Source organism: Pteropus alecto, unplaced genomic scaffold (genome assembly GCF_000325575.1).
Source record: "Pteropus alecto unplaced genomic scaffold, ASM32557v1 scaffold106, whole genome shotgun sequence".
In the NCBI taxonomy this organism is placed as follows: Eukaryota; Metazoa; Chordata; class Mammalia; order Chiroptera; family Pteropodidae; genus Pteropus; species Pteropus alecto.
In genome coordinates this window covers 9813491-9839269 of record NW_006442103.1, presented here as the reverse complement: position 1 = coordinate 9839269, position 25779 = coordinate 9813491, and the positions used below count along the sequence as shown (strand labels likewise).

Here is a 25779-nt window from a genome sequence, read left to right as displayed (position 1 = left end):
TTGAGGACTGCTACCAGTTATGTATCTGATTTAACTGTCGAAGCTTATGTCTTGAATTGTGAGATCTCAAAGTAGCTTGGAACAGCTGCAGCAGAGCCAGCCATCTTGGACGGTATGAATATCCCCAAGTGACATGAAGTAAATAAGCACACGTTGAAAGGGAAATGTTCTAAGGCCTAGAACCACCATTTTCTCAGCAAACCTTCCACCTGAGTGAGTCCCAGGGGACTCCAAATGAAAAACCGTGAAAAGAAATAGACTTGGCCTATGTGTCTCCAAAAGGCCAAATGCAGTCAGAGTGAACTGAAATTATCGCTCGAACAGATTAGATATTTTAACACCAATTCTCAGGCCTCCGAAGTGAGCCTGGATGATGGCAGACAACCAAAACTGTCTTATTTAATTTTTAGATTTGGCTGTTAAATTTGGTGCAGGGTGAGTTTGTATTTTATTCGATGTACAAGGGTGGAGGTTTCCTGGTGAGAAGGCTTGGGTTCTCGCTCAGTGATTTCTCATCCGTGTGACCTTGGACGAGACATTTCACGCCACTGAGAGTGTTTTCTCATCTGTACAGTGACGGGAACATCTCCTCATTCGCTCGCCATATGGGGAGATTGAAGATCAGATGAGACGGTGTGTGGGAACTGTGGAAGCACTATGTAGATGACCAGCGTATTGTGTCCGTAGGCAGAACATTGATCCTCTGTCTGGTTCACTCGATTCTCTATGTAATTTACGTAATGTGGTTTTTTACCCCTCGTTCCTGCAGCAAAACCCTTTGGAGAATATCGTTTTCAGACTTGGAACTGATATATGTGTAGTTGCCCTATCTTACTATACATGCAGATATGTTTTTAAAAATGAAACGAAGATCCTTCTATGCATGTAGTTTTGTGTTCTGACCTTTCTTCCCCGTTTTTGCATCTTAGGCCACAAGCGCTTTCCCATGTCTTTAATGGTTGTGCCATATTCCTTTAACCGTTCTGCTGTTGGACACTGGCTTTTGCCCAGGGTTTCCTTATTTTAAATGGCACTACGATGAAATATTCTGTCTCACTGGTTATTTATTTTGGATAGATTCCCAAAAGTGAAATAACTAGGGTAAAGGATACGAGTTTCTTAAGACTTTTGATCAAGAAGAGAGATTTCGAAGAGAAAACAAACATTTCTAAGTCTTATTTTTCACTTTTTATTATGGTAAATTTCAAATTTACCATAATAAAAAAATTCATTGTGCCTTTGAGCTAACATCTCTCTAGATCTGTTTTTCCTCATAATTCCAGTCTTCTCCTTATCTCAGAGAACTCTGAAATTAAAAAATATGTATAAGCAAATTCAGATACCCAGTTTGCATCCATGAATACTCTTCTCCTCTTGAAGTTGTTATTTTTCGTGTTTTTTTTTTACATAAAATTTGTGTACATTGAAATCCACACATATGAATTTGGTTGAATGGATACACTTGAATAAAACACTGACAGAGCTAAGAATCACTGCCCAGAGACTGTTGGGGAGAAGGAGACAACTCCTCTGCCATCTTCAGCCCACAGAGAGAATAGACAGAGCCAAGCAGGTGTCTCATGTCCTGAGTCTTAGAATCACAGAGCCATTGCTGTGTAAAGTCACAGCCACCCAAGGAAGCAGGGTATCAACACAACTTGAGTTTGTCTTGGCTGGGACGGGGCCTGTGTCAAGAAACAGGTTCTTAAGTAAACCTAGATTTTGACTAAAGGCTTTGGGATCAAACCTGGATTTTGACTAGAGGCCTTGGGGTCTGGAAGAGGCTTTCTCCTGCTCGTCCCCCAACTTCAGGCTCATCCCCTTCTCTCACCTTCCCTGAAAAAGCAGATCCTTTGGGGAGAATATCAAGATGGGGGCAGGGTAGGCCAGACAAACCCCTGAGCTTGGTAAAGTAGGGTGGGTAGGTGTTTGTTGACTCAGTTGTAAACGCCTCTTTGCTTGGAAAGCACCCGTGATAGGAGCAGATCCAGTTCAACAGTTCAGACTGTCAGGAGAGACCAAGCCTTTGCTGGGAGGGAGGAATGAGCTAGTCAGCTTACTACAGGACATGGAAAACCACGGAGAAATGTCAGGACTTGAACATCAGGGCCCCAAATGAGACTTTCTTTTAGGCCCAGCCCTACCTAGATGGCTTCCTGGACTCTCATTCTTTGTTGTTTTTGTTTTTGTTTTTACTTTGGAGTACCCTCAGTCAGGTTTTGGATGGATGATCTGGCTGAGGCTTATGGCTTAGGGACCTGGCTTTGTCTCATTGTGAAGGGCGGGATGGAAGGCACAGGATCTTCCCTATTGTTCTCTACCCTGTCAGACTGGGGAGGGCAGCAGGGCTTCTCCCTCCCTCTCTCCTTCCTTCCCACCCTCTTAGGACTGCCAGCTCAGTAGAAGTGCCTCCTGGGCCCCAGCGCCTAGACATCCCAGCTCTAGAGCTCTAGTGCCTAAACTTACATCTGTCTGATCATCACTACTGCCTGGAGATCAAGTTAAAATTGCCTGGAGATCAAGTTAAAAATAGAGTCCTGGGCTCTAGCTCCCAAGATTCCATTTCTCCTTTAGATCTTTTCCTCCTTCCTCCTTCTTTGAAACCTCACTCTTCTATGCCTCAAGACTTAAGTATTTATCCCATTTTGAAGCAAATCATATAAACCAATCTCCCACGAGACAGGGGTCTTTAATCTACGGTCCTTGGACTTCTTCCACCATACAGCCAGGCAGAGGAGCCACAGTTTTCATTAGATCCTCCAAGGAGTCTATGATCCATATTCCTATGCACAGAAAAACATTAAACTCTGTCATAATGTATTAGTAATTTTAAAATGGCTTAATATTGTACCAGACAAAAGCTGTTTACTTTTAACAGGGAGCTGAAATACTGTAAACCAGAAGTTTTCAAATTATGCTCCAGAGTCCAGGGGTTTAAAAGGCAGTCCCTTTGAAGGGGAGTGGGAATTCAGAATTCCACTTCTTTAATGGAGCAACGTTGTTTTTTTTTTTACTCTCTTATACATGTTTATTCTTCTCAGTGAAGCTTCTGTTTGAACCAGAAGTTTCACGCAAAAAAAGTTTAACACCACCGTCTTAAGACCAAATTGCTGAAGGTGGAATTGCAGGCACTGAGGCACTTAGGGTCAAAGACGCCTTTTGGCCTTCGCCCCACTTAGTCGGTTCCTCTACCTATAAGCGATGCCCCCTTTTCCCATAGCAGGCACCAGACCCAGCAGCAGCCAAAGCAAACAGACCCCAAGCAGTCTGGCTCCTGCTGGCTGTCCTCGATCTGTGGGCTGTTGCCTAGCAACACGGTGCTGGGAGCCCTAGGGCTCCCAGTCTGAAGGAGTATGGGGAGCCTGCCCTTTCATTGCCCCTCCTTTCAGCATTTTCTATTCTACTCTGGGTTTTCAACTTCCATTTTGATAAAAAAAAAAAAAACCAGCAAGGACCATACTTGGTCACCCTAGCAGGGCCTGCCCTGGTTATTTGGCTGTGGACACATCTCACAAAGCAGATCCTGGGTCTCCACAACCCAGCAGGGGCACTTTGTGTCACTGTGCTCTGTGCCAAGCGGGACCCTGACCCTAATGTCCAGCCTGTCTGTAACTTGAGCTGCCTGTGCATTTGAGGCACAGCCCTGGCCTGGGGGCTGCTGGGAGACACTGACAGGCTAATGAGGGAGCTGGGACTGGGGTGATGACAGCCACCATTAGTGACCACATGACAGCACCAGTGCACTGGGCTGTGAGCTGAGCACTTCGCAGGCATCTTCCCCTTTAGCTCCCACAACCCCCCCGATATTGTCCCTACTGCCATAATCTCACTGTTTACAATTGTAATCCTCTCCCCTCATCTCACTCATCCTGAAATCCTGAACGATTTCTTGTTCTCCATAGCGCTTCCCACTTTCGAGCATATTTTATAACTTAGTTATTCATTATGTGTATTGTCTATTTCTGTCCATCCCAGATCATGCATAAGATCTATAAGAACAGGGATCTTTGTTTTTACTCACGGATATAGTCCTAGTGCCTAGAACATCACCTGACGTATAGCAGCTGTCAATCAATATTTGTTGAATGACTGGATGGTGGAACAAGGGCATGACTCTAAAGCAGCTCTGGACCAGTGCAAAGCGCTCTGCATTACAGCCAAAAGATCTCAACTCTCATCTCTTCCTGACACCTCCAAACTGCATGATAGTGGACCCGTTAAATATCCCCATGCCTGGGTTCCCTTGCTCATAAAATGAGGATGATAATACTCGGCTAAGAAGATTAAATAGACGCACCCCCACCCTCTCCCCCCAAAAAAACAAACAACAAAAAAAAACCCAACAACTGAGTAACATTAGCTTCTCAAGACAATTAGGAGATTATGTTCAGGAAAGCTCTTTGTAAAATGGTTAAAAAAAAAAAAGCAGCCAGCTACTGCTATGACTCTGCCTGGAGAGGGCTCGCTGAGGGGGCGCCCAGGCCCTCTTCTCCTCTTTCTGGCAGTAGGGCTGGGACATGTTTGGCCTAACAGCAATGATGACAGCAGCAGCGAGACCTTCCCGGTTTCCCCTGCTGTTAGCTGCGTGCCCCCACTCGCTCTCTCCTCTGATGCGTCGTCTCATACATATGAAACAACATCTGTCTTTTTCCACTTTTTCTCCCCTAGCAAATCCCCCAAAGCTAATCTCTCCAAGAGAAAGGCTGGTCGCAGACATTTAGGACACTTGGTAACTGTGGCCACTCTGTCAGGGGCAGAGGGCTTTTCGGTATTGCTTGTAAATATCCCTAGGATTGAAATGGTTTTGTCACCAGGAAACAAAATGTCCCTTCACAAATTTCAGTCTCTTTCTGATAGGCGAGAGTTTGGTACACACATCTGTCTATAAGGCAGGGCTTTATGAGATTATATTTCAAAGACATGCTTTTCTCAGGTTTTCAATGAGATCAAAATGTCCCATTAAATTTTTTCACCTGAGCTTTTAATCATACATGAAAGAAACAGGCCAACTAGGTATACGTCTATGCAAAACTCTCCAAGGGATAGCTCAGTGTTTGGATACGTTAGCTATTTGTAATGGAGAACTTGAATTTGGAGGATGGACTCCCAGGCTTTGCTCCCTCCTCTCCTCCAAACCCCTCTGCAGGCTACAGGCAGAGTGACCCATCTGAGCTGCAGAACAGTGCGTTGCTGCCGTTTGTAGCCCTCAGGGTGAGCACCACACTCCCACACTCCCTGCAGGGTTTACGAGGGCCTTTGCTCCCTGGCACCTGCTTCATCCTCCAGCCATCTCTCTCTCTCTTCCAATCCTGTGTCCCCCCATAACACTTTGAGATGTTGCCCACTTTACCTCAAAGTAATCCAGCTAAAAATGGTCACTAAGTGTGTGGCGAAGGGTTACAGATTTGATCGAGGCAGTCCTGGCATGGACGGGGACCGCGGCTGTAGAGATTGTGTCCTGCATAATCCCAGGGTGTGCTAGTCACACAAAAGTATATGCGAGGTACTGTCCTGCAAGGTACATACCATAAATAAGAATGCTGTAAATATATACAGGAACAATATCAGGTAGAAAGTGACAGATGAGAAATAATATGCTTTAAGAATTTTTGAAAAGAGTGATTTATTTAATGCCTCCTAGTTTTTATGTTTTTTGGTAGTTTTGTTTTTTAACCTCCAGTCCATATCTATAATCTCCTGGTTTATAATGTCTGGCTTAAAATTCAACTCCTCCAATCCCAATCTCAGTAATTAAAATTAATTTAAAGGAACCTCTCATAACTTGTGTGTTATATTTTGATTTTGTGACCAGCCCATTGTTCCCTCAGCATTCTCCTGCCTCTGGTTTTGTTCTCCCAGACAGAGAAGCCTATGGTCAGGGCTGCTGTCATACCTTCTCTGTACCCCCAGTAAATACAGGATGCCCCAGGGGTGCAAACTAACTTCAGTGGTAAGTCTGAAGGCAGCAGGGCTGCTTCCTAGCGGGAGAACTACGTGGCAGACGGCAGAGGACGGAAGCGGGAGGAACCCTTTTTATTCTGTACCCCCTTGTACTTTTCGAATTGATTATCGTGTAGATGAATTACTTGTCAAACAATTTATTTAATGAGGTATGTTTTTTAAAGTTAATGCCTCCCTTGGAGAGAAGCTTTTTAAAGCAGGATTCTTGGAGCCGGGGTTGTGGGAAGTGCCAGGCAGGGGAAGCCTGCAGCAGCGTTTTGCCAGCCTGGGCAGGAGCTGACATTGCCGTTATAGTTCTCAGATGACTCTGACCTATGGAAAATGTTCTTTAGAGGAAAAATTAGGAAATCAGGAAGTCTGGGCCGGCTGGTGGAGGGAGGGGGTCAGAAGCAGTTTCTCTTACTGTGTTTGAAGTTCTATCTGTGCTTTACAGAAGGATCTGTTCAGCTGTGGGCACTAACACGTGTAGCATGTGAGTGCTATAAAAGAGAGAGGCTGCATAGACACCTGGATGGGTACCTCTTGTCCTGTAAAATGACAGCTGTACTGGTGACTGGTATAGTTGTGGACGTCTGTGTTGTTTGTAAAAGTTCTGAATAATAGTCCCAGGCTATTCTCTGGGACAGTCTCACCCTAGACCATTGCCAGGTGTCACCAACTGAAATTTTGGCCCAGCCTTCTGCCATCATGGGAAACTAGAGATGGGTGAGTGGAGGACCAACTCTCGGAGACCAGGCCCCTCTGGTCGGCCTGATCCTAAGGCCGTCATAAGCCTGGCTCTTGCCTAAACAGGCTGAGCTGCAGCATGGGACCAAGACCTGGGGCAGCGTGTGTGAAGCGTGCCTGGCAGGTGGTTTTAGAAAAGATTCCCTGCAGTTGACCAAGTTTCTGCACCAGAAGAAGTCCAATCACTGTCCCATAAAGCTGGAACCTCGTCACTCAGGGCCTCAGTTAATTTGACCTTTGTTGTAGAAATAGCTAAGAAATCAAAAAAGTCTGTACACTTGTGAGGGAGGAAAGAATGCAGATCTTTCCTGGGTACCCTTTATACTTTTTGAATTGCTTACCATGTAGCTGTATTACCTGTTCACTCATCCCCTCCCAGGGTGGCACGGTTCACAACTGATCCTCTAAGTAAAAAGGGTAGGCAGAGAGCATTACGCCCGCTCCTCCCTGCCTGCAGAGTGCCCTGCCCAGTGCTCTCCACCCCTCATGGCCCACCAGTCCCAGCTGATACACTCTTACCTGGTCCTTCCGGAAACAGTCCCTGCTCTTTCTAGAAGGTGAGGGCTCTGCCCTCTACCGCTCATCTCATGAGGTGATGATCGCAAAGTGCCTCACTCTGTTGTTACCTCTGAATCCTGGTCCCGGTTAGATGGGAAAGTCGCTGACAGGTACGTCGGTGCGACAGCCCTGAAATGTCTGACTGTGCTTTGCCTGCAACAGACATTCCCCAGTTATTTCGGAGGATTTCATGTTGTTTCAGAATTGGATGGAGGTCTTCTAATCCACACTCTGACCTGGTACAGATGTCCTGACGGACCTGACAGGTGGTTACAGCTGTTGCTTAGCTGAGAGAGTAGAGAGATCTAGAGGCAGAGGAGTTTACTCTTTTCAGAGTATTTGATAATAATTACCTATACTTAAAAATTTTTAGATTACAAGCATTTTTGTAGAAGAATTCAAATAGTAAAGAGATGTATGGGCTAAAAAGAGCAGTTCTCCTTCACCGTTAATCAGTGCACCCTGTGAATGATGTGACCTCATACTTCACAGTACGTCACAGTAGCAGTCTGCTAGGGCCGTAACAAGGCACCACAAACTAAGTGGCTTAACCAACAGAAATTTACCGTCTCATAGTTCTGGAGGCTGGAAGTCTGAAATCAAGGTGTTGACAGGGCTGATTCCTTCTGAAGCTGTGAGGGAACTCTGTTCTACGTCTCTCTCCTAGATTCTGATGACAGCTAGCAGTCCTTGGGGTTCCTTGGTTTGTGGTAGGATAACTCCAGTATTCACATGGCATTTTCTGTGTATGTGTGTGTGTGTGTGTGTGTATATGCGCGTCTGTGTCTCTGACCAAATTCCCCCCTTTTATAAGGACACTAGTCATAGTGGATTAGGACCCACCCAAATGACCCCGTCTTAATTTGACTACATCTGCAAAGGCCCTATTTCTAAATATGGTCATGTTCTGAGGTTCTAGGGCACATAGTGGGCACTCTAAGGTACAAATGAATTTTTGGAGGACACAGTTCAACTCATAATATTGTCCATACCTCAAATTTCCATCTAGACAAACAAAATCATAGCTCTTGGTTCCATGCCATAAGATTTGAGAATGGCCTTTGGACCAAAAAATTAAATAGATAGATAGATAGATAGATAGATAGATAGATAGATAGATAGATAGATAAAAGCAGAATCATGTTACCAACTGAAAGGGAAATGAAATTAATATTTATTAGGTATCTCTCATTGTACGTGAACTTTGCCAATTTTATCTCTTTAGTCTTTACGACCACCAAAAATTCCTTGACATCAAAGTCTGTCTTATCCACTGTGATGTCCCTACTGCCTAGTGTAGAACCTGATACTGTAAGTAATACAACAAATATTTCTTGAATCAACAAACTCTGTGGAGTAGATATTATCTTCTCCATTTTAAGGATGAAGAAACCAGTTCAGAGATGCTCAGGCACGTGCCCCAAAGTCACACAGCTGATAACTTACCTGCAGGATTGGGACCCAAGCCCAAGCCTGCCTGTCTTCTAAGCTTTTGTCCTTTCCATTAAACTGAAACCAGTGGTTCTGAAAGTGTAGTCTCAGCACTGGCAGCCCTTTGCACTGGCCCACGGAAGCAGCACGTCTCGGGTGAGAGGTGCCAGCAGTCTGGGTTTTAGCAAGCCCTCCAGGCGACGTCATACCCACTGCAGTGTGGGAGCCCCTGCTCTAAATGGGAAGCTGGCTGGGAGGGGTGAAGAGTGGGTGTGGAGTTAGAGAGTGGCTTGGTCAGTTTTTTTCTGAGTCGCCTGTGCAACTGCAGGATTTCCAGGAACCTCCCCTTCTACTCCAACCGTTGTTACTATTTTTTATGCGGAAAAATTACATTACCCACCATTTTTTAAAAAGGGGAAGGAGAAAGAGAAGAGTGCTCACAGGTAATTGTTTAAATATGAACTCTTTTTCAAGTTTTCTTTCCTCTGATGGAAATGAGACCTCCTGGAACTCTGATGAAAACACCACCGAGAACTCCCAAGTTCAGCTTCAGCTTTTCTACCTAGAAAAGAGAACTGACAGTTCTCTCTAGGATAAGACTGTCAAGATGCTTTGAAAGCTGCCAAAAAGACTTCAAAGTTGTATGAAGTAACAATGAAGGTGGAACTGACGGCTCCACAGAATTTCATCTGCACAATCATGAAAGAAAAGACCAGAAGCACAGGTGCAGCAGCTGCCTGAACAGACATCCATTTCTTATTAGTAAACTGACAGCAGATAGTCACGAAAGCCAGCTATTCACTGGACAGGCGGCCAGGACTCAGTAATCCTTTGCAAGAATGACCTGGTTCTTAAAGGAAGCCATTTTTCTTCCAGAAGGTCTTGGTGGCAGAAGAGGGTAGCAGCCAGATGCCAGCCACAGGGGAGAGGCCCAGAGCCCTGTGAGGTAGCGGCCTGTGCAAGGCCTAAAGCAGGGTTCTACCGCTGGGTTCTGCCTGGAGAAGGCGGTGAGGCTGTGCAGCATGAAATCTGAAAGCACCCGAAGCTAAAGCCAGAGGAGGGGAATAGTGTCACTGACTACGTGGCACTGTCTTCCTTTGGGAAACTGTACTATCGCCCTTCGTAGAAGGGGTACCTGGGGTTGGGGGAAGAGGGGCTGGAAGAAAGAACAGGATCTAAAGCAGAATGCTCAACTTCAAGCCATTTGCCCAGGTTCACTTTCCCACATGGCTTCTGCTACAAGGTGGAAAATGAAATACTCCTTTATACAGTACTAAAATTGGTATCAGCGTTCCTCTGCTCCCTCCCACATCCCCCCACCCACGGCCGGGTACCTGACAGTGTTGGAGGCAACCACTGCACACAGAGATTTCAAAAGGTTCCCCTGGGCCAGCCTGGAGCACCATTACTGGGAACTGAGTCCACATCAGCAACTCTCACTTTGCCAAAGCAGAAATGGCCTGGGTCCAAGAGTGAAATTTGGTGGAAGAAATTAAGACAGGATGCCATTCTCCCTAATTTTCAGGAAGGCCTCAGATGACTCGCCTGCCTTTTAGCAGTCACAGTAGGAGACAGCAAATCTTCCGCCTCTGTATTTTTATGTCTACTGATAAACAAGCCATCTTGCTTTTCCTCTTCTGAGCAGTGCCAGCTTCTGTAATGGTTAATAGATTGTAATTAAACATCGTATCCCTTGCTATTTCGATTTGAGACCAAAGGAAATTACTCTGGCCATGTGCAGACACAGAGGGGAAAGCCACGTGACTATGGAAGTGGAGATAGGAGGTGGAGATCGGAGTGAGGCAGCTGCGAAGTCAAGGAATGCCAAGGATAGCTGGCAACCACCAGAAAAGCTAGAAAGGCAAAGAAAGATGTTTTTCCCTAGAGCCGTCAGAGCGAGTGTGGCTCTGCATACACTTTGATTTTTTGAACTTCTAGCCTGCCTAACTGTGAGAGAATAAATTTCTGTTGTTTTAATACACCTAACTTGTGGTACTTTGTTACTGCAGCCCTAGCAAACTAATACAATTGGTCGATGTGTATATCTTTTTACTTCTCATTTATAATTTTCACAACAATCCTTCAAATTGAATGTGATTAGCTCCTTTGATAAATGAGTCTCACAGCCAGTGAAGCTCTACCTGGGATACGAACCCAGTCTCCAGAGGTGCTCTGCCCACTGATCCTTCCTCTCTGGCCTTATTCCTTTATGCACTTGATCTCTGTTTGTAACCACTTGTTCTTGTAAAGGCTGGTTGGTTTCATGTCACATAATAATTCTTCTAAATAATTCTCTTTCATTCCATCATGTTCAACAAGTACTTGGTGAATGAATTATTTTAAATTAGATAGGATTAAAAATTAAAACTCTAAGAGAAAAATTAAGTATTTAGTGAAGAAAGCATGACAATGGCCCATGATCTTTATGGGAAATCTGTCATTGATGTTTTCAGACGATTAGTACTCTGGTAATACTTGCTCTCTGGGACCAGGTACCAATATGGACAGTATCTGTCAATAGTCCTTGGAAGGATAAAAAACAGAAAGAGTATAGGAAACAGAAATGAATGTCAGAAATAATGGGGCCATCAGGTGACCAATTATGTTAATTAACAATTATAAATGTTTTAAAAAGAGTACTTTTTACCTCCAGATAATGAGAAGCTCATTACTTTTCATTACCATTGCGGTAAAAAGTACTCTTTTTTAAAACATTTATAATGTTAAGCAACATAGCCCACATGAGGATAAGCACCCACTCAGCTATTTTTAGGAAGCTGGTGAGGGTGCCTTTGGTCTGGATGACCACTGAGACCCACCAGTGTTTTATGAGGTCACAATTTTATATCTAAAATAACACTCTTCGGAGTGAACTAACCCTTTGATCTCCTTGGTCCTCAGTTTCTACAAATATAAAATTAAATTTTTTAACAGAGACGGGATGATAGCAATGACTTTTCTTTAAAAACCTTAGATTTTTAGGTTATCTAAAAATTAAAAAGATGTCTCCTCTTACAAAGAAGCTCCTGAGATCTATTTGCATACTCCCAGTGGTATCACCTTTATCTGCTCATATTCATTCATGTCCAGTCCCTTCAGGTACTCATCATCTGACTAAAATGAGTATGTATAAGCAGTTGCTTGCATTAAAGACAATCGAGGACATTGACTGCAGTCACACATTTCCTCTGAAATCTTATATGTATCCATCTCCACATGGGAAAACTAGCTGGTGACTGTATGAATCAGGAGTAGTCTTTTAGATAATCCAGGATTAAAAATGCTATATGTTCTTTTAAAAATCTGCCTTTTCAACCCCATAGTTCTTTGAATCTTCTGACTTCCGGCTAACCTGTTACTTTATAGTTAGGCACAGGCCCTTACTTCTTTTCTTTTCCAGATGATTTACACAGCCAAATAATATTTATAAGTAGAGGCTCTAGCACTAATCTTTGAAAAATTTTTACAAGGAAAATAAGTTGACTCATTAATTGGAAATTTATGGAGCATGTAGTCTGTGACAGCATAGGGCTTGATGTGCCTGATTTGCCCCAACTGCTATCCTGAGCCAGAACCATCCTTAGGAGAATCTGAACAGAGCCAGATGAACAGATATAACTGATGCTCTCTTTATCTTTTCTCTTGGTGGCTTACTAGCCACTCTTTTATTTTTATGTGATTGAGGTTAGAGTGTGAAGTAATCAATTTCAAGCAGAACATTAGCCAATTTCAGTTTCCTTTCTAACTCAGAAATGGCTTTCCTTTCTTGTTTTGCATGGGGTAAAGAGAGGGCTAATATAGTTAGCATACAGGCTTATTGCATTAAAGTACTAATATTATTTTGCCTTTTATTTTGTATCATTAGTAAGTTTCGGATTTAAAAAAAAAATCACATTCCATGCCTATGAAACTCAATTTTTCACATTGCATTGTTCTGTGGGTCTTTTAAAAATACCCTTAATAATACATGACAAAATAAAGAAGAAAAATAGGTGATAACCTCATATTAGGCCTCTCAAGCATAAAGGAATTTGAAAAGTGGAGAGCCTACGAAATATGAAAAATTTATTTTCTTTCAGCAGCTGTCAAGCACTAACTGTAATAATCTGTTCTGTGCTTTATCTGGTATGACATAGAAGCTTAAGAAGTTGTTAAGAAGAAATGTAACAAATGGCACAATTTTTATCACTTACCAGAGAGACAGTACAGACTGGGGAAAAGCTATGAGTTTGACCAAGTAATTTTCAGAAAATTTGGCAAAATGAGCAGTCAGGTCCTTCTGCCCTGACTGCAACCAGCTGGCAGCTTGATAAAGCAGACAGGCTCTCCAGCCGGGCCCTCCGTGTCTCAGCAATTCCCGAATGAGAATGAACTCAGGCGACAGTCCTCACAGCCAAAGCCTCCCTCCTCCTCCTAACTGCAGATGGAGAAGACTAATGCTGTCTTTAAAATTCCATGTACCGACTTGACACATGTCTATCAAAATGTTATACTTAGATTCTTTGACCCACAATTTCTACTGTTAAGAATTTATCCTACAGATAGACTTAAGCAAGTATGCATCGATTCACGTAGGAGGATGTGCACTGCAGCACTGTTACCATATAAATGACTGGAATCAACCTTTGTCAAGTTTCTGCTTCAATAGATGATGGTACGTATATATGCTAAATCACAATTTAGTTGTCAAAAATAAAAATGTAGAGCCATAGTAATGAGAACAGTAAACTACAGCTTAGGACAAGTATTCTCCTCTGATTTGTACAGAAAGTAAAAATATTAGACAGATGTGCTTGTATAGACATAAAACATTTCAAGAATATATTTCAGCAAGTGTTGATAGGTTAGCTTCTGGGGATGTAGGGGGAGGGGAACGTTTACTTTTCAACTTATACCCTTTGCACAATTTGGACTTTTAGCATGGACAGGCAGAAAATAGCCCAGCTGCCTGAGATCCTGCTCTTATAACAGCCAAATAACCTCAGGCTGTGTTCTCTGCCTTAGTTTCATCATCTACAAAAAGGAAATTCATTCAGGAAACTTTTTGAATATCTACTATGCGGCAGGCACTAGAAATTTAGAATTGAATAAAACATAAAGAATACCAGTCCTCAAAAGGTTTACATTCTAGTCAGAAAAGGTGGATAATTTTTTAAAATTATATATGCACACATGTGTATAATATATAAAGTATATGTCAGATAGTAAAGAATGCTATGGAGAAAAATAAAGCACGAAAGAGGAGAGGGAATGGTGTGGGGTGGCGTATTGTAGGGACTCATTTAGTCCTTACAATAACTCTTAAGAGTCCCTACAATAACTCAGAGTTATTGTGTCAATACATGTAGGACACTTAGAACACTCAATAAATGTGAATTGTTATGATTATTATGAGCATATATTACTTTAAAATGTAAAAGTAAATAACTTTTAAACAAACACATGCCACCAGCGTCCTTTAAAATCTCATGTCTTCAATAGTTTGCAAAACTTAAAAATGGGGATATACTTCTTTTATTTTACGAGTGTAAAATTATGTCGTCCAGCTACACTGGCCTTTTCTCCATTGCCTAAGCACCCGGCTGTCTCCTGCCTGCTGGCCTGTCCCCACATCTTCACCTGCCAAACTCCTCCAATCCTTGGCTCACCACTTAACCTTCCTGATCTGAATTTGGTCTCCTTGTCATATTCTCTCAATATATCCTTTTCTTTCATAGCACTTAACCAAATTTATAAATCAATTGGAGTGGCTTATATGTGAGTATCAACTCTGCTTTTCGAGCCAGACTCCTCCCCGAGGACAACCTAGGTGGGGAAATGTGAAGGACAGGAGAGAAGGGTAGGCATAGCATGGGCGAAGAGTGGAGAGTTTTCACTGCTGCTACGTGGAAGGGGAAGCAGCTGAGAAGGGATTTAGAGCAAGAATGATGTATAGGGATTTTTATATTGTTCGCCGAGAATGAGCAAACATTTTATCCTTAAGTTGTAGTAATAACCTCCAGAAACTCTCTGAGGTCGCTTGGGAGCTCAGGGTGAGGTTCTTTTGAAACAGGTGAGATTCTTCAGCTATGGATGAAGGGGTGTGTGTGTGTGTGTGTGTGTGTTGCATACTGATCTGTTAAGGTTTGAAAGGACTGATAGCATTGCCAAGGATGTGAGAAAAAGTAAGGGCGTGCAAAGTTAATGGGAAGTTAAATTGGTGCAATTTCTCTGAAAGAGAAATTGTATAATATGGATAATATATTTTATGTTTGATCAAGGAATCCCCATTTCTAGGAACATAACTTAAGGAGTTAACAGAATGACAACCGAGTAAGTGGTTACAAACATGTATACAAAAGCATTTATTTTATTATTGTTTATACTAATAGAAATTAGAAGCTATCTGGCTGGTTAAATAAATTACATTATATATGTGCTATTGAACTCTCTGCAGCCTTGAAAAACATGATGAAATTGACATATTTATTAACAGAGATGCTCCCTGCATATTATTGCATTAAAAAAAGATGATGAAACACATGTAGAATATGATCCAATTTGTAGAGAATTATATAACTATATCTATACATATCAGCATATAATTATAGAAAATCTACAAGTATAGAAAGAAGTCTGGAAAGATATAACAAAATATTAACAGTGATTTTAACCAGTTATGAAATTTTGCTGTTTTGTGTCCTTTTTTGCGTTCTATATTTCTTGAATTTTTAGAATAAGAATTTATCATTGTTACAAAAATAATAAAACTATCTAAAATAGTATTTAATAGGTCAAAAGGGAACAAGGCACTCTGGAGTTCAGTCCCTTCCAAAATCAATACTTGTATGCTTTGCCTTGAGTATGATATTTCTCTACTGTGCTGTAACTTTTCTCACTGTACTCCTGAAGAATCGCTCTATACCACTAGATACAGTGATTAAAAATTCTCCACCGTCATCTCTCCAGCAAGATGCCGGAAGTATATAAAAGATCCTATGATGCAGTATAAATTAGTTGTCCTTATAATAATCTCTCATCATGTCTTCTACTTCTCTGTCACAGCACTTAACCAAATTTATAACTCTAAGTCAATTGAAGTAGTTATTTGTGAGTATCAACTCTGCTTTTCACAGTAGTATGCTGTAAAAATGGCAATAAATTTTTCCATCCCTATATGTTCACCTCTTTGAATGTGACTTTTCAAGCCCTCCCATCAAGAGATGAAGTGTATTTCATGGCATGACCACGTGACTTACTTTGGCCAATAGGACATTAACAAACGACACACGCAGAGTCTTGAAAAGAGCTTGCACATTGGGTCTTGCTCTCTTACTGCGCTTGAAACTCTGAGACCATCACATAAATGAGTCTAAACTAGCCTACTGGAAAATGAGAGGCCACCTGGGGACCCCAATCAATAGCCTGTCAACTGTCAGACATCTGAGCCAGGCCATCCTAGATCATCTAACTTGCAGTCAACACACCACTGACCACAGTCACATAAGGCAGCCCAGCAGAGATCAGCCAAGCTGCCCCAGACCAGAAGAACCACCCAGTCAACCTACAGAATTGTGGGCTAAAAGTGGTTGTTGTTTTGAGCCATTACATCTTGGGGTGGTTTGTTACTCAGCAAAAGCTAACTGGTACAGATCTTTTTTTATTGAAAGGTTATCTAAATTAAGACCATAAGAACCTTACATTCTTAATTATAATTAGTTTTTTTTTTTTTTTTTTTTTGCTTAATTAGTTTTCTATCTAACAATATTCTTTAAAGTAAGTACACAGGCAAAGAAGACCTCCACTACTGGACAATCAGAGTATGAACAAGATCTACATTTGCAGAAAATATCTAAGTTCCAGAAAGCTAGACAGTTCCTGGCAATGTCCTTTTATCAGAAGTTAGTCCCTCCAGTGTCTAAGCAGCATTAAGACCCTTATTTTAGGATTCATCCTGAATGTATGGAGAAACTCTAAAGGGTAAATGAACCCACCAAATCTGCATATAGGGTTAGATGTGCTCAGAGGGCATTTCCCTGAGAGCCATTACTATAACTCAGTCTCCTCTCAAGTAGAGTGGAGAGTTGTGGCTTTCTCCTATGTAGTGACACTCCATTTTACCCTAAGATGATCCCTTCAGACCTTAAGATGCTACCAGTTTCCAGAAGCCTACCCGTGGAAGTAGCTTTCACCGAGACCCCATTTAGTAAGTGATCTGCATATGAATATGTCTGTCCAGCTTCCAGAATAGAAGAAACCCCATTGGATCTGGGATGCATCAGATCAGAAATCACTGAAAACTGAAAAAAGCTGTAAAATTCTAGGAAAACATGACCCCCCCCCTAGAACTCTGAAGAAATGACATCACTTATGAAAGAAGAATAACCCCACAGTCAAACTCTAACTTAGTTTGCCTGGAGCTAATGTGACTAAGGTCCTTAATCTCAGTCTCTGGAGTCACTGACAAATAAGTTATGTTTAGTTCTCTTACTTGGGGAAACAATCTGGCGTTCTTTTGTAAAGATGAATGTGTGCACACCTCACATCCTAGCACCACACTCTGGGCTTATACCTTCAAGGAATTTGTACCTGCACACCAGGTTAAACAGTGTCCTTAACCATCTTGTTTGAAACCACTGGAAACCCAAATGTCTATCAACAGGAGAATGAATTTTTTAATTGTGAAATATTCACACAAAGGAATATTTTACAATGGTGAAAATGAATGAAATACAGTAACAAACAACAATATGAATGAGTTCAGAAGCATAATGACTTAAAAAAGCAAATCTTACAAGACTACATATAGTATGATATATTTTTATAAAGGTCAAAAAAAACTAAAGTTTATTAAAGGAGATATATATGTGGGGAAAATAAAAAAGATGAGGGAACATAAAACCAAAATTCAGGATAGTAGTTACTTCTGGAGTTGGAGCTGGAGCTGGGGATAAGCCTCAGGAAACTTTGTGAGCATGAATTATGGTCTAGTTCCCTAACTGAGTGGTGAGCTAATAGCTTACAGATATGTATATATATATATTTAGTATATATTAATTGTTGCATAATTAAATTTTAACAGTGAGTAGGAATAAGTAGAGAAAATGAATATGCTCAAAAGTAATGAAATAAAAGAAATGAATATTAAAATAACTGAGTTCTTAATGCTATCAAGTTGGTAAAGAAGAAAAACTTGTGATGATGGTAGGGGGAAAACTCTCATACACTACTGATAAGAGAATAAATGGATTTTAAAAACTCTTGGAAAGCAATTTAGAAATACATGTGAGAATCCTAACAATGATCTCTCATCCAGCAATTCTCTTTCTAGGAATTCATTTTAAGGAAGTAATGACAGATGTGCTGAAAGGTATAAGTAAAAAGAGGCTCATCTTAACAACAATGTTCATAATAGCCAAAAGTTAGAAACAACCTATGTGTTCAACAATAGGGGATTGGTTAAATAAATTCCATCAGTGGAATTCGTATAATCATTTATCTGTTACATTCATTTATTGAGGGCCCACAATGTGCCAAATGCTATTTTGGGGACTAGAAAATAAGCCAGACATCCTGGGGAAGAGCCTTCCAAGCAGAGAAAGCAGCAGTTGCCAAACCCTGAGGCGGCAGGTTGCCTGCGGGTCTGAGAAATGGCAAGGAGGCCAGTAGGCTGGAGAGGAGAAGCACATGGTATATAGGGCCTTGTAGGCCATTATAAGGAGTGGGTTTCTACTCTGAGATGGGAGCTTTAGAAAGTTTTGAGCAGAAAAAAAGACAAAATCTGCCTTATTTTCTATAGGTTTACCCCGGCTGAGCATTAGACAGTGAATGGGCAGGTGGAAGCAAAGAAACCAGGTAGGAGGCTTTTGCGATGTCTCAGGTGAGAGGTGATGGTGCCATAGATAAAGGTGGGTGGCAGTGGAGGTGTAACAGGTGATCAATTCTGGATATATTTTGAAGATAAAGCTAACAAGATTTTCTTACGAATTGGATATAAGGAGTAGGAGAGAAAAGAGTCGAGATTTTAGTCCTGATCAACCGGAAGGATGGGGTTACCATTAGCTGAGATGAGGAAGATTCTGGGAGACACATGTTGGGTAGTGGTGGGGAAATCAGGTGTTTTGGACCTGGTAAACTTGAGCTGCCAATTAAATATGTACATAGAGAGGTCATGTATGCAGCTGGATATATAAGTCTGAAGTTCAAGGATGAAATCTGGACTGGAAGAATTTGGAAGTCACTGATATACGGATGGTGCTTATAGACATGATACTGGATGAGATCATGAAGGGAATGACAACAGAATGGGTTGGAGAGAGAAGAGAAAGGAAGAGAAAGAAAGAAAGATTCAATGACCGAGTCTTGGGAACTGCTAGATTTAGAGCTCAAGGGCACAAGGAGAAAAATCAATCAAGGGGACAGAGAAGGAGCCACCAAAGGGAAAGGGAAAAAAATACCCAGGAGAGTTGGTGTCCTGGAAGCCAAGAGAAGAAATGTTCCTAGGAGGGGAGAGTGGTCGGAGGTCTACCAAATGTTGGTAGATGAAATTTGATTTGGATAGAGAAATTACTACTGGACTGAGCAAGAGCAGTTTTGGTAGAGTCATGGGGCTAAAAGTCAGCTTGGGAGTGGATTCAACAGAGAAGGGAAAAGGTAGATTTAGAGACTGATTATAGACAAGATTTTCAAGGGCTTTTGCTATAAAGGGGAGAGGGAAGTTTTGCTTAAGACTCCTTTGGTTGGGAACCATTACTTGTTTTTTCCCCCCTATTTTTTTTTTTAAGATAGGAGAAATAATAGCACGTGTGAAAATTAATAGGAATGATTCAGTAAAGGAGAAAAAGTGATGACTTGAGAGAGAGGGAATACCTGCTGAATCTACATCAAGGTAAGAAGGGATGCGCCTAAAGCAGGTGGTCAAAGCGAAAGGGTTGGCATTAGAGATTAGCCAGGGCGGTTCGTCCACTTTCCCATTAAAATGATGTCATACAAGACCATTTAATAATGTAGAATGATATCCGGTTAAGTTTTTAAAAAACATCATAAAACAGTAACAAGCATAACATTTATTAAGCACGATGCTTAATTCAATGCTAAAGCGCTATACATTTTGCAAGCATTATTTAAGCATTGTCTTGCTTAATCCTCTCACTGACCATAAAAGCCAAGAACCAAATTATCCTCATTTTCCAGATGTAAAACGGAGGCGAAGAGTGGTGAATATCTTGCCCCAGATAATGTAGCTGGAAGGGTAACTAGTACTCAACTGCAGGTGCCAGACTTGCTCGGACATTACCTCCAGGCCAACACTGTCCCACAGAAACATAATGATGTCACATACTAGATTTAAAAATGTCCAGTAGGCACATTAAAAAATAAAAATAAAAAAACAGGTTAAATTACTTTTAATAATACATTTTATTTAGATAACATCTAAAACATCATTTCAACATGTGTCAGTATTTTATCAGTATAAAATATTGAGATGTTTGACATTCTTTTTTCTGTATAGCTGTTCCTCAAATAATGTCATTTCATTGAACATTGTTTTGTTTATGCCACTGATGACCACTGTCTGTGTGGAGATGGCACGTTCTCCCCATGTCTGTGTGGGTTTTCTCCGGGTTCTCAGGTTTCCGCTCACATCCCGAAGCTGTGCACATGAGGTGAGCTGGCCTGTCTACATTGTCCCAGTAGGAGTGAGTGGCCCTGAGACAGAAGAGGGCGTCCTCTGCCGGGCGGGCGTCCACCTGTACCCTGGGCTGCTGGGATAGGTTCTAGCCACCTGCCACCCTGATCTAGAATAGTGGGTTGGAAAATCATTATCTGAGTGGTTTTTATTAGTCTTTCTTAAATGTATGCATAGCTCACATTTATTTCAATGTTTAATATTAAAAGTGTTTTGGGTCTTTATTTAGAGGTTCGGTGATGTCTTTGTGACCAGAAATATGCTATAGGAACTTAACTCTTGTTTATATCAATTAGCCTGTGGTAAAACTGGCTTTGTAATACAGCATTTGCTTAAAGTCACAGTTTCCAAGAACCTATCAACAATGTTGAGTGAGGACTTAGTGTACTGAGTCTTCCACATCTGGCCTGACACTTTATGGCACATCTCAATTCAGATGCTAAATCTTCATCGGAAATACATGATCTCTATTTAGAATTCATAAAACTTACAGTCAAGAAAGTAAATTCACATACTGAAGGTTTTCCAGAGTTAATAGTTTTTCATTTTTTCTTAAATTTTTTATTTTTTAAATTACAGGCGACATTTAGTATTCTGTGAATTTCAGATGTATGGCATACTAGTTTTTCAATAATTAAATTGAGTATCTACTTAGACTTTAAATTAATTAAAATTAAAATCAAAATTTCATTTCCTCAGCTGCACTAGCCACATCTCAAGTGCTCAAACCCGCATGTGGCTGGTGGCAACCGTGCCCAGATACCACAACACCAGACTTAACTACCATGTGCTCCTGCTTCTCTTTGCCAAGTTCTATCAACTTTTTCCTCAGAATAACTTTCACAGCTACTCTTTCTTCCTTTTCAATTCAACCGACTTTAACCACCATTAAATTCTTAATTTTTTTACTGCTATAAGACCATGTTAATTATACTTACAAAAAATCTAATTATAGCAGCTAACATTTGTTGAGTACTTACTATGCATCAAGAATTAACATGAACTCTATTAATATTCTCATCTTGATGATGAAATCGAGGCACAAGGAGATTAAATAATAATCTATTATTCTTTACCTCCTCTGATAGTAAATGAAAACAGTCCATCTTGCTATCCTATAAGTACTTCATGATAAGTGGAGAATTTTAATTTTCTCTTTTCGCCAGATATGGCAGGATGTTTTAAACATTCAACTTTGATGGTTCCCAAGCAAAGGAGTCATTTAAATCTTATGTTTTTGGTAAGGTATTTCCTGAAAGCTCAAGGGTCCTGACTGTTTTCTAGATCATTTCCCCGTGGAATCCAAACCTTGGATAATGTGTTAGGACAAATACAGAAAGAACTGTACAGTCTGGAAGCTATAATCACACCGGGAGGGAGAGTGCCAAAGTCTCAGGATTTTTTTCCACCTAGTACACTGGCTGATCCCAGGGAAGTCAGAACTATGAAAGGCAATCACTCTTTTTCCAAAGATGGTCTTTCTGCATCCTGGCTAGTAGCTCCTACCCTTCCCCCATTCTAAAATCCTGACGAAAATCCTCAGCTTGCCCTTCTCCATCACCCTGCACTTCCAGTCAGTTGCCAAATCTTCTAAACGCTACCGTAGGCATATTTTTCATATCTATGCCTTTCCACTTACCCCGATGTCTCCATCCCAGTGCATTCCCTTGGTTAGCCTTCTCCTTGACCTCAGTAAAATTTTCTGAACTGGTCTCCTCGCCCGCATCTCTCTGCTCTCAGCTTCTCGCATACCTCAACCATGTTTACTTCATACTCATGCTAATCCATCCTGAGCAGGCCACCCTCTGTGCCAGAAATCCTTCAAGGATTCCCTACTTAGTGTCTGACTTTCCAACCTTCATTTCTAGTATAACCCACACCTCCACTGCATTTCAGCCACCTGATCTACTTGTAATTCCCACAGTCTTTTACATTTTCTACCTGTGGACCTTTCCATAGGCTCCTCTCTCTTTTTAAAAAGCACCCATCCTCCATCTCTGCCCATCGAAATTCTACTGATTATTCTAGAAGCAAGTCAAGTGCTAACTGTTTAAATACGTTTTCTTCCTTTCCTGTCAACTTTTATATTGACACTCCTGCATTGTTTCACACTTGTTAACCTTATGTCATCATTTATATGTCATTATTTTTGTACTTAACTTTTCTGCCTAACAATATTTCTTAAGCACCAATGACATGTCAAGGGTATGAACTAGGCAACTGTGTTATCTAATTTAATTTAATTCTCATAACAGCCTTATGAGGTAGGCATTGCCATCCTCATTTTACAGATCAGGAATCTGAGGCTGTCAGAAATTAATTAACTTGCTCAATGTAGCATCCTTACTAAGTAGCAGAGTCATCACACATTCAACAAGTTTTATTCCAGTCTACATCTGCCATATTCCTCAGCCCTACAGGCTTTTCAATATAGATTTGAAGTCCCGTTAGGACAATTAGCACTGGAGTCTCAGGAAAGGGCAGATGTTTTCTGCCCCTCTCTCATTAGATTTAGATTTATAGTGCTATAGGAAATGTTCTTTGGCTCTCAGTGAACACTTCGCCCAGGCTAGCACAGGGCTCAAGAAATGATTCACAAAGTCAAACACCATGCAGGTTGTTTAGTTCCACTGCTGACCCTGATGATTGGAAAACTGTGAAAGGAATGCCAAGCCCAGCTCATGTTTAGCCATCTGGGACTCCCTGTTCTCTGCCACCAGTTTAGGCTGCACCTCTCTGTTCCCTGATTAGATCCTGAAGGATGCCTCAAATTTCAGAAACAAGGCTGGAACAGCATTGTTGTCATTAAGGTCGGCCTTGGTCTGATAAGGATCCCTGTCTTTAACACAACAGACTCACAAGAAATTCATATGAAGATTAAAAACAGAGAAGGCCTAGTCTACCCTGAATTGGTTTTTCACCATTTAGGGTTGGAAGCCCCAAAACTTGTTGGGTCAGTTCATATTGCCAAATGAAGAATATTATAATGGGTTTATTCTCTTCCTTATTGTTTTGGAGTCGAGGGTGTTCAGCAGCCAATGTTTGCTCAAGGAGAGTGTAAACAGGACTTGCTGACGCCTGTGGCCAATGAGCAAGAGTCCTAAGACACTTTCACTCAGACATGGCATATGGATCTAGTGGTAAGAAGCTTAATGGGAAAGGGGGTTAGGTAACTCTGTTTTTTTTAATTTGTATTTTCTCTTTCAATCTTCAAAGCAATTCTTTTTTGAGGTAGGTGTTATTGAAATGCCTATTCTATAGATCCAAAAACTGGGTGGTGAGTAATAGGCAGAGTCTGGAACCCTGGTATGCTGAGTTCCACAGCTTTCCACAGCCCTTAGCTCATGCTCTGTGGCAAGACCTTTTGCATAGGCAAATGTCAATCATTTAAAAAGCACTAAAGGCAAAATTTATATACGAGTTAGAGTTCTCAAGTATCAATATTATTCCCCCCCACCAACCAAGAATGATACGAAGTTTTAAATTTCTTAAATGTCTCCCATTTTCCATTGTTGACAAAGGTCTCTGCAAGAAGTAGTGGTTGAACGGTAAGATTCTTATCTTCCACGTGGGAGACTCCCCTGGTGGAGTCTTCAGTGAGTGGGCTTGTTTGAACTTTTTATCTTGGTTGATTAGAGACCACAAGCCACCAATACCAGTAAGCCACAGTCTCTTGACAAAATCATCCTGTTCCCAAGCCATCTTTAAACATCATAGAGTGGCTGGGTGCGCTGGGTGGAAATGTAGGTGGCCCAGGGCAGGTAGTCATTGGGACTGATAAAAGTTACCAAAAGTCCCACTGACTGGGGTCACTTACTGTGTCATATTCATGAATGAAGTCAAACATCTTTATTCACACAAAAATTCATTCCTCTCCCCCTTCTCATTTCTTCATGATCTGTTATGTTTTAGACAGTCTAATGGTTAGAACGCCTTCATAATAATATATTTCCATGTAGGATGGGGTTATTATTGCTAACCAGTTAACACTGACAAATTATAAAAAATATTCCAACCTCTCAAAACCTTATCCAAGTATGACATTTGGGATTACTTTTACAGAGCTAGACTCTTGATGTATTCTCAAGTCTTTCATATTTCATAGAGATGGCAAAACAACTTTTATTTTGCCTTCCCTAATGCAGTTCTTGTAAATATTTGTTGTTGCTTCTGCCATATGGTTAAAAAAATGAGGAAAATCAATTATTATTTCACTACTATAGAGACTGCTGAGTTTTGTTACTCCTTGATACCTTTTTGTGGCCCTCCAAAAAGAAAGAATGTTGAAAAGGCATTTTTGGGGGAGGGGGGCTGGACGACATTCATTACCTATTGTCTGAATTATGTTCTTAACATTTTAGAAATACCTTGAAAAAGACTTATGACATATGTTAGCAGAGGTCCAGAGAAGGAAAGTAGAGATTGGCGGAAAGAGATTACAGAACTCAAAGTCCGATCAAAGGTGGGTCATGTGCGGTCAGGTACACTTAAGTAAAGCACATGGGGGAGGCAAAGCTATAAAGAGGATCCGCTCTCAGCAGCTGGCAAGGTAACTGGATGTTTAACACGGAAGGGGGAGAGAGAGGTGATGGGCTCTTTCAGTGCCTCTGGCACATCTACCCGCACACTCCTTTTTTGAAGCCACGATAAAACCGCTTCGCTGCTTTCCCCTGGCTCTCCTAGCTCCTTTCTCACCTCACTTTCTATTTTGCCATCTGTACATAATATTTTGTTTTCAGCCACTTTTAAGGTAATTTCATCACAGTTAGAAAACAACCCAGGTTTTCTTCTTCCCTTATTCCCGAACCAGGGACCCAACTCCTTCCTGGGCTCCTTGAAGCTGGGATCTTTCTCCCTGAGCCCTGCAGCCCAAACTGTGAGGATGAGCTATTTTGTGAGTCTTGGCTTCTCCATGACGCCGGTTTGCCCCTCCCCACCCCCCATCCCCGAAGAAACCTAAACTCCGTGGCCTCTGAAACTAAACTGCCTGTGCCTAGGTCCCCAAGGTCTTCACCGAAATCCAATATTTTTCGGAGTAACGTGGGGTCGGGTCGGAGAAAACAGTACCTCTTTACAGGCGTGAAGCTCCGGTCCCGCTCCCTGGGTCACCTGGAAGGCGGTCCCAACCCAGAGCAGCAGCCGCAGAAGCCGGAGTGTGCGCCGCTCAGTTCTTCCCCTGCCTCGGGGAGAGGGATGGAGGCTGCGCCCAGGCTCAGCCATAGCGTTGTCCAGAGCGAGCGGCAGCAGCGGCTCAGGTGCTGCGGCTGCCGCTACCACTAGCAGAAGGCGGAAAAAAAATGAGAGGGAGGTTCACAGGGGGAGGATGCAAGGGGCTGGGCTCGCTTCAGTCACCTCCCTGCGGCGACGCCAAAGCCGCCCATCCTTCCTCCTCCCTCCTTCCTTCTCCTCCTACCCACGTCGCCTTCACCCGCCTC

The 25779-nt window shown here is 41.7% G+C and overlaps 2 protein-coding genes across 6 annotated transcripts in view; one reads left to right on the top strand and one right to left on the bottom strand.

The window, feature by feature from the left end:
- The window catches only part of KIAA1324 (KIAA1324 ortholog), a 59608-nt gene extending 34025 nt beyond the window's left edge, over positions 1 to 25583 (bottom strand). The window contains exon 1 of the mRNA XM_006919591.3: positions 25412 to 25583. Coding sequence (XP_006919653.1) covers positions 25412 to 25564 — 153 coding nt within the window. The 5' untranslated portion in view covers positions 25565 to 25583. The remainder of the gene's footprint in view (positions 1 to 25411) is intronic.
- The window catches only part of CUNH1orf194 (chromosome unknown C1orf194 homolog), a 72049-nt gene that overhangs the window by 39823 nt on the left and 6447 nt on the right, over positions 1 to 25779 (top strand). For 2 of the 5 annotated variants that reach the window (XM_025038488.1, XM_025038489.1), the window contains exons 3-5: positions 18455 to 18510; positions 19440 to 19543; positions 24706 to 24806. The exons of 2 other annotated variants lie outside the window; for them this stretch is intronic. In XM_025038488.1, coding sequence (XP_024894256.1) covers positions 24726 to 24806 — 81 coding nt within the window. In that variant the 5' untranslated portion in view covers positions 18455 to 18510; positions 19440 to 19543; positions 24706 to 24725. Of the gene's footprint in view, positions 1 to 13243; positions 13331 to 18454; positions 18511 to 19439; positions 19544 to 24705; positions 24807 to 25779 lie in introns of those variants that run through there. One more of the 5 variants, XM_025038490.1, reaches the window with a different exon arrangement.